The sequence below is a fragment of the Equus przewalskii genome, chromosome 14 (genome assembly GCF_037783145.1).
Source record: "Equus przewalskii isolate Varuska chromosome 14, EquPr2, whole genome shotgun sequence".
Taxonomy (NCBI): Eukaryota; Metazoa; Chordata; class Mammalia; order Perissodactyla; family Equidae; genus Equus; species Equus przewalskii.
In genome coordinates, this window is record NC_091844.1 from 17578592 (window position 1) to 17591411 (window position 12820).

Consider the following 12820-nt stretch of genomic DNA (forward strand, 5'->3'; position numbering starts at 1 on the left):
TTCATTTTGCAGAGTTTATATAGTCCCTTAGTTTTCCAAACATGAAATTGTATGTTACATAATTCACTACTAAAAACCTTTAAAAACCCCACTATCTCAGATCCTCTTTGGATGCCAGAGATTCTGTTCTGCTCTTCCCAAGGCTGAGAACACTACAGCACTAAAGGTCTTGGTTCAAGACCCCTGCCTGGCAGCTGAGCCAAGATCAGAAGTCACGTCTATTCATTTTCAACAGTAAAGCCTTTCTCTTTGGGCACAGTCCCTTACAAAGTCTAAACAATACCAAACCAAGATGGGATTTCCTCTATGTTTGTTCCTCCTTTGCCTAAGTAGACAGTGGAACTAGACATAAGGCCAGATCAACTCACTACATCACGTGTGCGATGGCCAAGTTCACTGACTCTCTTTATAAAGTTAGTAATGAGCCATGAAGCCAGAGTCAGAGTCCACCAGGAATCACTGCTATTTTTACCTGTAATTTATCTTCATGATTGGTATGAGTCTGTGACAGATAACGGAATTCCTGAGTAAGCCAGAAGCAGTGTTTAACATGTTCTGGAGAAACAAAATCTTCAGCCACTTTGATACAGCTATACAAGTTATGAACCTGGAAAACACCAAGCCACATCAGAAACACACACGAAAGTTCATAGTGCAAAGAGAACAAAGCATAAAGTAACGGTTCTTGCCTGGTGTGGAGCTCCTGCTGGGATAAACACCACATCCCCAAGAAACTGTACAATAGCCCAGCCTTGAACTCCATACTCTTGATGAAGACGCTTCCTTAGTGATCGGTCTAAATACCAGCTCTGATCATGAATGGGATCATGGTCTGCTGGGTTTTCTTGACCTTGCTCTTCAGATACCTAGAATACATTAAAAATATTATGAAACTGAGCAACATGCTGAGGCTCAATGAGGGCACTTTCCCCCCTCAACAGTGTGGGCAGTCAGTAAAATGTCAGACCTTCTTCGACGACTGCTCCTGTTGGCAGAAAGTAACAAGTATACTCAAAGACATTCACTGAATGAGCCAAGAGAAGACTAAAAGAAAATGTGGCTTCCCTTCTGCCATTTCCTATAAACCATAACTAGCAATCTGCATATTTTTGTAAATACTGTATTTTGGTCAATATTTTGATCCAGATTTTTAAATGCAGATAGGCTCAAGCTCCTTAGAAATAGATTTGCTGTACTGTAGTTATTAAAAACCTGTATTCACTTAAAAATCTGAATTACAAAATAGTCCCAAAGATAGCTGTAGATTAAACTTATTTGTTCTAGACCATGCATCTGGCAGCACAGACTCAGGGTGACACTATCAAAAAAATAATATGTGACTAGCAGGTTTTCTGGAAGAGGCAAATGCTCCTTAGCCAGAAACATCTTGATCAAACAAATGCTGGTTAAGGACCTAAGTGGTACCAGGCAACAGGCTAGGAGTGTTCATATCCATTCCTCGTGAACAACTGGAGTATCGGCCACAGACACCTGGACTGCAGCCAGCGGCCTCAGTGGTGAACAGGTTAAAAACTGAATATGCCCATCTTTCCAGTTACCTAGATCTTCTACACAGACCCCTTGCTGAACAACCCGCCAATTACTGGAAATGGAATCTCCAAAACTGCTGCATCCCTTGCCAATGAACCTTCACAAGCTAATGGCCACAAGTAGGGCCTTCCGGACCTACCACTAAGTAAGGGTGGACATAACCAAGAGGGACCTTAGAAACTCACTCAGAATACAGCCATCAAAGACCAAGGAATGATACATGAACTTCTGAAGTGCTTAGATTTTCAAGGCAATTAAAAAAAAACAGATGATAAGAGATGATCAGAGGAAATCACTTGAAGGCAGAGCTCAAAAATCTCCAAATGTACTAAAATATAAAACACAGACATAAGAAAAATGACAAGGCCTCCTCTTTTCAGAGGTGTGAGCCTAATCATTTTAGAAAGCTTTGTTCCTTAGCAACCAGCTTCAGCCTAAGCAATCTGACATGCACAGATTTAACTTTTGAGGTTGTCATTACTTGCCAGTAACCAAGTCAGTTCTTGACATGTAGTAATTTATAATATTGCTATTCTTCATGCCTCTCTTTACATTCCATAGGGTAAGAAGCACACCTTTTTAAGGAATTCTCGTATCTTCTCCGTGTCCTTAGCAGCGTATATGTGCCAGAGGGCTCCTGGCTTCTCCCTTCCTTCAATAAATCGCTTTATTGTGAGTTCATCAGAATCTCCGTCTTGGATGGTCTTAAGGACTTCTACAGTGAGAGATAGCAAATGTCAGACCATAGTCTCCAGCTCAGAGAGGTAGCCCCCCTTTCATGCTCAGCACCTTACCTTCTTCTTGATCACTCTGTCCTTTGGGAATTCCCACATAGACCATGACGTTAGCTGCATCAGATACATCTAAGTGAAGATTTGTTGTTCCATATTTCCGATCTTCTGGAGTAATTAATCCTGCAAATGGAATACGTCCTAAATTTACTAAGACAACAAAGGCTACTAGTGTCTTTTCTACTCCCTGGGAAATGCTTAGTCACAGAATTTTAAAAGCTGCCTCTCTAATGATGTACAAGTACGAGGATAATATTTAATATTAAATTTATTTTATTCTTCCAACTTTGAACGAAAATACTCTCTTATTAAATAATTATAAAAATAAAAAACCAACTCCTAATACTAGGACTTCTGTTTAGGCAAAGTAGGTCCCTGACAGACCCTTCCTACTAAGAAACAACTAAAAATCCTGGATGAAATCATTGAAAAAAAACTTCTTTAATGAGTCAATGAGCTTGCAAGAAAAAAAAGAAATACTCAAAAGCCAAAAACTCGAAAGCAGGACTCAAGAATGGTAAAGCAGACTCCTGAAGCTGGGATTTGCCAAAAGGACATATGCCCAACTAGATGAGCTCAAGCTTTTGTTGTCACAGCCTAGGAGGACTCTGGGGCAAGACACAAAGCCCAGGGTCCAATCATGACATGGAGTCTAATAGAAATTCTCCTCACATACACATAAGGCTCGGACCTCAGATGGCTATATACTCAGTATAAGAGGGAAGACTGCCCAACACATTCCTTGGTTCCCTCAACTGTGAAAAAAAAGGAGTGAGCCAGAGCACGAGGTCTGCTCATAGTCTGAGACTCTAATCTCTGACTCCTAGAAGGCCCACCCTACTCAGCAGTAGCCCTAAGGCTCGCTGAGCCCTATGGTCACCTTGGATGGCCCATCCCAACACAAGGACTTTGCTTCTTGAATGGGCAGCAGATGGAAGCGTGGCTTGTGGTGGGAAAGCAGAGGCCATTCTCTAACCCACCAGGCCCTGAAAGAGCCACTCTTGTTTGGAGGAGGCGAAGGAACTTCCTTCTCTCTTGCCAGGGCCTGCGGTTTTAGGAGCAGCTATACACAGCAGAGGGCGCCCCATAATTTCAACCAGGGACCGTGGCCCTAGAGCCCTGTTGTAGTTTCCTTTCTTACCAGTTTGCTGAAATATCAGCTCGAGGAGTAGGTGAAGCATTAAGTATTAGGGCAGGAAACCACAGGATATATGGGATTTGCTTTAAAATGGTAAAAAACAAAACAAAACAAAACACATAAATGGAAGGGATAACGAAACAATTATGGCAAAACACTGATAGCTGTTATAACTAGGTGATGAGTATGTGGGGAGGCACTGTACTAGATTCTCAAGTTGTGAGTGCATTTGGAAAATATTTCTATGACAAAAAAAGTAAAATTCAAGAAGGAAAAAAGCAATTAATATGATAGAAGGAAAACAAATGAAGTTATATATGACAATATGGATGAATATCCAAAAGTCTGACTTTATTTATATAATACTCAAAAACAGATTAAAAACTGAAAGAATATTCAGCAGGAATACAAGAATATATGGTGAAATTATAAATGTAAGGGAATGGTAAACACAACCTTTAGGATGATGTTAACAGTGAGAGCAGAAGGAAGGGGCTGGAGGTGGGAGAAGAATGAGGGAAGGTGAACAGGGTCTCAGCCTCATCAGAGGCTCCCTGCTGCTCTGGCCAGAGCCAAGTGAGTTAAAAAAAGAATTATGCAAAATGAAAAAGGAAATGACACCTACCCAGCCATCAGCCCAAAGTCCATCCAATCCCAGCTACAAGTGACTGCACACTGATAAAACCAACCTCTAAACTGAGGGAGCCTGACTTCACATGAAACCAGCATTGTAAAAACATAATGGTCCCAGGGAAAGGATTCCCAGAAAACAGAAAATCCTGAAACAGATCACCATGGACTTTCATGAAAAGAACTGACTCAGTAGGGGCTGCTGGGTGACAGAGCACTGGGGGTGGGGGAAGAGTAAAGGAGATTGGCTCTAACCCAGAAATCAGGAGACCCAAGGCCTAGTCCCGGATCTGCCACTAGCTGCCCCTTGGGAGCCTGAGCAGGTCAATGTCTCTTGTATTGTTCTGAAGTCCCGGTCCCCACTTGTAAAACTAGTAATGGTGCTGGAGCTGGAGAAGGGTTGACTACACGAGCACTCCAAAGAGCCTTTCACTCTACTTGTCTGACTGAGGAGTCACAGCGCAATCATCCAACCGTTCAAAGATGACTGTTCTTCAATGATGTTTATGTTAAGGTATAAGTTGTTTGAAAATGAACTCATTTTCATTATTTTCAGCCCAAATGCTTAGGCTGGATAGGAAAAATTGTGTCATAAGAAAAGCTTTTATAGAGTAACACTGCCATCTATCTACTGGAGTCTAAGGGGAAAAGGTCTGCTGCCAAGCTATTTAAAGCAAGCAGACAATTTATTGTGGAAAACTTCTCAGATAACCACTTCTACTCTATAAAGCTTCCTGATTTCTATAAAGCACGGATAATCACTATGCAACATTACACCATTTACTTTAGTGGAAAAATGTTTTCATTTATATAAGTTCATTGTAAATTGCCACTGTGAACAGAGTATGCCCTGAGATCTTGACCATCCAGCTGCTGGGAAGGGAGAACTCAGCTAGAGAACATGCTACAGACCCACAGCATATGCAGGGCTCTAAACTGAGACCTGAAAAGCAAAGGGAACAGGCAAGGGGACTTCTGCCTGCCATGTCCTCTCTCCCACAGACCATTTCTCATCCCACGCTGGTGGAACTATTTTGGGCATCTAGACTGTGGGAGCTTCCCAACATGAACCCCACTCTCAGAATGCTGCCTGACCCCACTCCCCTCCAGGTGGTTCCCTGGGCTGACTCCACCATAACAGAACAACTGTGGGGTGAGGTCCATGCTGTTGCTCCTCCCCTCCCCTAACCATCTCTGGAGAACACAGCAAAGACACCAAAAGACTCTGTCCTTTCTTCAGGAGGGTTGCCACCCTCAGGTCTGAGATATTGGAGTTGGGAGTAACTATGGGAGGAAGAAATAAAACCAAAGAAGTAATTTCTAAAAGGACTGGAAAAATGGGGGCCAAATACAGTATAAAAGACTACATCGAATTCACTGAATGATCCGAACAACTGAAACTTCACTCAACAATCAATTGATGAACAATTCCTTCAACATGGCAAACTGTAATTGAGACTTAATCAAGACCCCGCATAAAACTGGTCAATGTCACAGTGATGATGATGAAAGATGACTCTGGTAACTGTAGAAAACAATCTCTATCCCGAGCAATCCTCCTTATTGCAGTTTACTGAGTCATGTTCAAACAATAAAAATCCAGTTCAAAGGCTGCTTTCAAGACTAACTTAAGTAACTAACTACTACCCACCAACATAGAACATGGAATTTACGTGTGGCAGATGTTAAAACAGCTGGAATGTAGCAGATTGATCTAAATGTTCAGCAACATTACAATGATTAATAAAATTACATTCATTCAATGATGTACCATGCAACCATTAAAAATTGTCATGCTAAAAATTAAGCAACACATGAAGATTTTACAATATAATATTAAGCACAGAAGAAATTAAAAATTGCATATGTCCTACAACTGCAACTATGAAAAGGAAACACACACACACGTGGCCAAGGAATGAAAGGAAACGTGCAGAAAACAAAGCCTATTGCTGTGTTAACTATTAGGATTATGGATATTTTTCATTTCTCCCTCCCCAAAAATAAACGTTCCAAACATTTTGACTTGATTTCCATTATAATCTTTTCAAGTTAGCCATTTCTTCCTTACCATAAGCGTTATACATCTTGGGACCCAGATCTGGCCTAACAAAGTAGTTTGGCAGCCTAGAGGCCAAGTTCAGTTTGCCATCTCTCCTTGTGTACTCGGGCAGTGGAATGTTGGCCATCAGATCATCAAACCTAGGACAAGAGAACCGAAAATTTGCAAAGTAAGCTTGCCTTTCTATCCATCGTGTGATTTGTTTTGTTCCTTCTACACCGAAAGGAACAAACAAAAATATCTGTGCTTGTGAAGATGGAGATAACTATCATTAGCAATATTTAAGATTAGAATTATAGTAGCTATGAACAAGGACATCTTTCTCTCCTACAGCACACATATGTGTCAAATGATCTGGAATATATCAGACAAAAATTTTGAGCAATAAATTCCTGATAAGAAGTGACACTCAGGGATACATTATTCATTAGTTCTAAGGATCCCTTTTAAGGTTCAAGCTCAAATTAGGAAAATGGATCTACCAATTCAGCTGTCTTATTGTCCAACGCAATGACATTACTATGTTACACGGAACCCTGACATGTCTGATCCCACTACTGCCCGCAAGCCTGTGTTTGTATGTCTGAGCCGGCCTCTTCTGCGGCAGAAGACTACAGTGGAAACGTGTGGAGCTTTCATCAGTCAGCCAGCTCTAAAAGTCAGTAACTTCTTCATCTCATTTAAAAATAGACATTGCAAAAAGCTCTAGACTAGAAATGAAAAATCAGCACCAGTAAAACTATGGGAACTTTCATATTTCCCTGAAAACTATTTTCTTGCCACCTCAGAAAGAATTTATCCTACCAAGTCAAGGACAGAATCATTTCTCCCCCTCCCCATACCTGGAAGGCATCATGTCTCTAAAATCTTCCCCTGGTGGCCAGTCCTTAAGTTTCAACACCATTGCTTCTTTTTCATTTTTCAAGCGGTCTGAAAGGTAACGAGAATTACTGAAATGTTACTATTTATAACTCAGAAACAGACCAAAGTAAATGGAAAATTAACACTTTATGCCTTAACAACGCAAATATATTTATCTCTGCAAAATCTTCATAACCTGAGATGTTTAGTAAACAAACACTATTTTTAATATTCCCCTCCTGCTAACTGCCCACCATTTTATTTCCACAGTGCCAACAAACCCATTCACACCAAGGAGTCAGCAAGTGGTAGCAAAATAAACATCCCCAACTAATTTGTATTAGGGCCCTGTCTTTTCTAGATGCTTATTAAACTGGTGCTTGTTTTTTGAGATTTCAGCCACTCGCTTTCCCCCATTACACATAGGTGGTGTTTTGACAACTGTCCTCTCAGATCCAGCCTCCTCCTCCTACACAGCATTCTGGAAGAAGTGAGCAGCTCCCAACTAACAAACAGCAACACACTTTAACAATCAAAGGCCACAGATGTTTAGGAAACCCAGCTTTCTGAGGCCACCATGAAATAGAAATGACTGTTTTGCTCAGAGAGACAAACTACCTGATGTTCTCTTTAGGGACAGCCAGCTCTAATACGACACTCTCCCCCACCTCCACCTTCTGGAAGATATATATAGGGTTTAATCAAAACTGTTTTCTTGTAATAGAACTACTACCCCATTGCAGGTAATGCCAATGAACCAAGAACGAAGGAGCTCTAATTGAAAAAGATATGTTGATAATTATTATCAACAGCAATAACTATTATTTCATTTCTTGCTGTGTTCCACTCTCTGCTAAGTGTTTTAAGCATTTAATCCTTACAACTAAACCCAATATACCAGTGAGATTAGGCACTATTTAATGTTCCCATTTTTGAATGAGGAAACTGACAGATGCCCAAGGTCATCCAGCTATTAAGTGATAGAAATGGAACTGGAACCCAGGTTTGACTTCAGACCTCACACTTTTGAGGAAGATTTGTATGTTTCATAACCAACCAACTACTGTCCCATAACCTAGGTGAAATAGGTGCACACTCCAGGAGGCACCAAAGACAGGAGAATACAGGATACAGTGTATGTCCAGAGGAGCAGCAGCACTGCACTGGGGGTGGCGTGCTGCGGGGCGGGTGTGCAGCAGAATCGTCAGTATGGAAAAGGCAAGCTGCAGTTGACTCTGGGTTGCCTTAAACCATACAGACGGTTGGTAGCTTAAACCACCAAGCTCATGTACATAGCAAGTACACACCAAGAGTCAGGATTTGAACCCAGGCCTAACTGGAAAGCAGACTGTGGTAGCTGTGCCGCCAGATGCCCTTCAAAGGGCTTGCTGCTAAGACACAGTGCAGAGAGCTGCCCTGCCAGGTGATGCCCTGCCCGGGGCACCAGTATCTAGAGACTGCGGGAGGTAGGGGATAAAGGCCCTGACATGTCCCACTTCAGCCCAATCTGAGACAATGAGGGGCAATACTTGCTCCACAACTCCCTGCCACACTGGCTGAGGCTTTGCTGAGTCTGCACTGCAGCTGACTCTTTTCCCGCCCAGTCCTGCTTCCTCCTTCTTCATTTGACAGATGTTGATCCCTAGGAAAACATCTTATGTTGAAAACTCCATTACGCATTATATAAGAGTTAGTTATAACTTTGTCATAAAGTTTGTTGAAATTATGGACCATAACCTGTAAATGTGGGTAACAGGGAACAAGCAAGCAGGAGATAAAAGCTGAAAGTATGTCTAAGAAGAATGAGAGCGATGAATGAGCAAACTTGAACTACTGAGAGTCTAAAGAATGAACTGGCCAAACCCTCCAGTGGGGATGGGGGCATGATGACAGGTGTCTGTGTGGATTTGAGTTCCCAGGGCCCAGCATGGACTTGCTATTCTTGGAAACAGTTTATCCACAGAAAGGGCCAAACCCCAGCACCAGACACACATGCCTTCTATTGCCACAATCCCCCCTCGCCCAGAGGAAGTAGGCAGTGACTAGGACACCTTGTGTTAAATGAATTCAGATTCCCTGGCAACTTCCAGTCTACTTACCTTGTTAAACAATAATTAAAATTTAAAAAAATAATAAAAAGGATATATGAAGGTGACACATAACATAAAACCACTAGCCTTGAGTCACAAACCCTGGCTTTTTGCCCCCGTCCCCCTGTGCAAAGTGGAAGCACAGCACTTCTGTCACAAGACGGACGTGGCACCACCTGAAAAACAGATGACCAAAACCTCACCTCTCTAAGGAACTACAGAGTGAATCTGCCTCCGTTCAAAAGCATAAACTTTGTAAAAAGAAAGGGGAGGAGGAGATAAGACACTAACTTTAAACTCTAAGATAATGGAAAATGCTGTTGTTGCCACTGAAGGGGCCTCAAGCTCCTGCCATTCCCGTGTCCCCTCCTTCCACATCCTCAACCCCTTGGCAAGTCTTTAATACATACTCGGAACATCTTCAAATCCATCCCAGAAGTCTCCTACTGTGGCTCCTGTGATGATTTCATTGGTTCTACAATTAACTAAGTCAACTTCCTGATTTCCAAATTCTTTCCTGAAGGATTCGGGTTTCCAAAGTTCAGTGTTCAATTTATGATGCACTCCCGACACCATCACTGGCTAGAAGAAGAGAACGAAGGCTTTAGTTTGAACTCCCCCAGCTCTGCCCCCATACCATGGCAGCCCCTCTTCAAACAGCTGCTGGTTTGTGTCTCTGTGGCTGGCCTTGGTCTCAGATGCCAAAGTGACAGCTTAGTCCTCTGAGCTCCCACAGCATTTCTTGTCTTTACTACTCATCTGCTACACACGCCCCGTGCTCTCAAACTACATTAGTAAGCTTCTAGGAGCAAGGTTCACACCTCCTGACTCAGATCCCATTATTCACAGAACCCCAACACCAAGGTTCAGGGCCAGGCCCAGAACGTGCAGAAGAGACAGAGGCGGTGCAAGTGTCCTGTCCAAAGAAGGCAGTGACACTGGCCTCCAGCCTGTGGTTGCCATGCAGGAATATGGACCTGAGGTGCCAAGTCTTTGGTTATCCAAGACAACCCTTATCTTTATGTGAAACAGCCTGACTAAAATATTGGCAACGAGTTTTTCTAAAAACATTATGTAATCCAAACAAAACCTGCTGGTGGACTGCATTCAGTCTGTCATTGTCATCACAAGCAAACCCTATTAGTTCATACACAGGGCTGAAAAAAAAATTTTTCAGAATTTTCTTTTTTTGTTGTTAAATATATACATTTTTCTATTGGGCAATTCCCCAGTCCTGGCCTTGTCCAAAAGCAAAGTGTTCCTTTAGTGAGAACTCCACCTGGCTCAGAAGAGAAGCCAAAGATCCAGAAAACAAAACAACCAAAACAAGAAGGCAGAGGAGCAGGTCTAAAAAGTCATGCATCTCCTAAACTATCAACCAGAACTTAAGATCAATCAACACTGCCCTTTAAAGCAGGCCCCCAAGGAAACCACACACCGATTCTAGGAGGACACCACATGGCTCTGGCTCACCTAAAACTGCCTTCAGCACAAGGTCTTTTAACCCATGGAAGAAGGACACATGATTTTTATCATATTTTTTCTAATTCCTCAAACCACATCAGCCATACCACATTAGTCATACTTCCACTTCTCCTGTTGAGGTTTATCATGCAAGAATCACTGAGCCCAGAATGCTCTCATCAAAAATCCAATGAGTGGTTGGAAGCAATCAAAATCTCAATGGGAAAGACAGCTCAGGAATGTCTGCTGTAAAAAATAAGACTCACAGCCACACTCTGCCCTAATATCCACAATAAAGTGCAAACACAGGAGATGAAGTATACACCACTCATAACTGAGGGAGGAAGAAAGGTGAAGCGAGTCGTCAGAAGTCTGCCAAAGGGACTGAGAAGGGGGATGTAAGCTGGGTTGGGGAGCAGAGGCCTCTCTTACTTGTCCTTGTTTCCAGCACTCCCTAAACACATTCCAGTTGCTCTTATTGTTGGGATCTTGCAGGCACAGCAAGCGATTATCACACAGCCAATAGTGAGGAGTGTCAAAGCCCAGAATGCTGGGCTTGATCGTCAGTCCTTGAGGCCTCTTAGATAAATCAGAGGAGGTCTTATTTTGCACCAAGGAGGCAAAGATGTCATCAAGGATTTTTGGTGTATTCTTGAGTCCATTTTCTGTCTGAATTTGAGAAAGAACAGAAGTCTTAAATATGTCATTCCCTAACATCAAAAAACCCACTCCTAAATGGGAGGATGAGTACACACTACATATCCAGAGAAGACTCCAAGCCAGGACCCTCAGACAAAGAGGTAAGTCCTCTTCCTCCACTTGACATCACAACTCATAGGAAATGGGTACAGGACCAAGTGTAACAGGAGGAAATGGCCCAGCCCAGTAACCCTGAGAAGCCCACCTGCCAACGACACGGCCTTCTGTACCCATGAAGGAAAGCACAGGATTCATAGCCTTCTTTCTACTTTCTGTTTCAATTTCTCTAGTCTCTTCTTGTTCTGACTATTCATCTACAAGGCAGAGTACAGACAACAAAACAAAGGCATACCTTTCCTGTAGAGGAATTCAAGAGATTTCGGAGAAAACCAGAATTGTTGTTGCTTACAGGTGTCAAAATTGTGCTGTTAAAGGTGTGGAGGACTGTGCTAGACTTGCTCAAAGGGGGGAGGGGTGGAAGACATTTAATTTCATTCTTTAAAATTGGCATCGTTGGTTGTTTTTCTAAAAAAAAAAATCAGAAACAAAAACATCCACATGGAAAAGCATACTGAAAGGCAAATCCCTTACTGGTCTTCTATTAACAGAAATACTTTGGAACTTGGTTTTCATTTACTGGAACCAAAAAACTTGAGAGGATAAACACTGACTTAGACAAGGATTTCCAACTGGTATTAAAACAATAAATATCCAATATCCAAGGCAATACTATGGTAAATGGTTATTTTTTTAAACTTCCATTTCTATTTGTTTCTTCCTGGCACACAAAATACAACTGATTTTTGTAAATTAACATTGTAACCAGCAACCTTGACAGATGTTCATTCAATATAGATTCTTGTATTTTTATTTATTTTTTGAGGAAGATTAGCCCTGAGCTAACTGCTGCCAATCCTCCTCTTTTTGCTGAGGAAGACTGGCCCTGAGCTAACATCCGTGCCCATCTTCCTCTACTTTATATGTGGGATGCCTACCATAGCATGGCGTGCCAAGTGGTGCCATGTCCGCACCCGGGATCCGAACCGGCAAACCCCAGGCCGCCAAGAATCGGAACATGCGAACTTAACCACCGTGCCACCAGGCCGGCCCCTAACACAGATTCTTTTAGATTTTCTATATGAATAATTAGATTGTCTACAAATATCAACAGCTTTCTCTCTCTTTCCAATCCTAACATCTTTTGTTTGTTTGCCTTACTGCAAAAAACAGGACTTGAGGTACAATGTTTAATAAAACAGTGATAATAAGTATCCTTAATCTCATTCCTGAACACAAAGGGAAACTGCTAAAAAATATCCAGAGAGTTACAAAAATTCAATCATTACTTATGATGTTTGCTGTCAGTTTTATTGTAGAAACACATCAGGTTTCCCTTCTGTTACTAATCTAAGAAGTTTTCTTCTTTAATCATGAATAGGTATTGAATTTTACTACTTTTCTGTGTCCCAGCACATGATTTTTCTCCTATTTTTTAAATGCTAAAATACACCTGCATTTCTGAAGCCCTGCTTGG

At 41.9% G+C, this 12820-nt stretch overlaps 1 protein-coding gene across 5 annotated transcripts in view; it reads right to left on the reverse strand.

Annotated features, from left to right (window-relative positions):
* Positions 1-12820, reverse strand: part of KDM3A (lysine demethylase 3A) — a 50671-nt gene that overhangs the window by 1006 nt on the left and 36845 nt on the right. For all 5 annotated transcript variants that reach the window (XM_070573689.1, XM_070573690.1, XM_070573693.1 and 2 more), the window contains exons 17-25: positions 11639-11811; positions 11020-11256; positions 9534-9705; positions 7015-7102; positions 6182-6312; positions 2346-2465; positions 2127-2266; positions 690-866; positions 473-607 (exon numbers count right to left, since the gene is read on the reverse strand). In XM_070573689.1, coding sequence (XP_070429790.1) covers positions 473-607; positions 690-866; positions 2127-2266; positions 2346-2465; positions 6182-6312; positions 7015-7102; positions 9534-9705; positions 11020-11256; positions 11639-11811 — 1373 coding nt within the window. The remainder of the gene's footprint in view (positions 1-472; positions 608-689; positions 867-2126; positions 2267-2345; positions 2466-6181; positions 6313-7014; positions 7103-9533; positions 9706-11019; positions 11257-11638; positions 11812-12820) is intronic.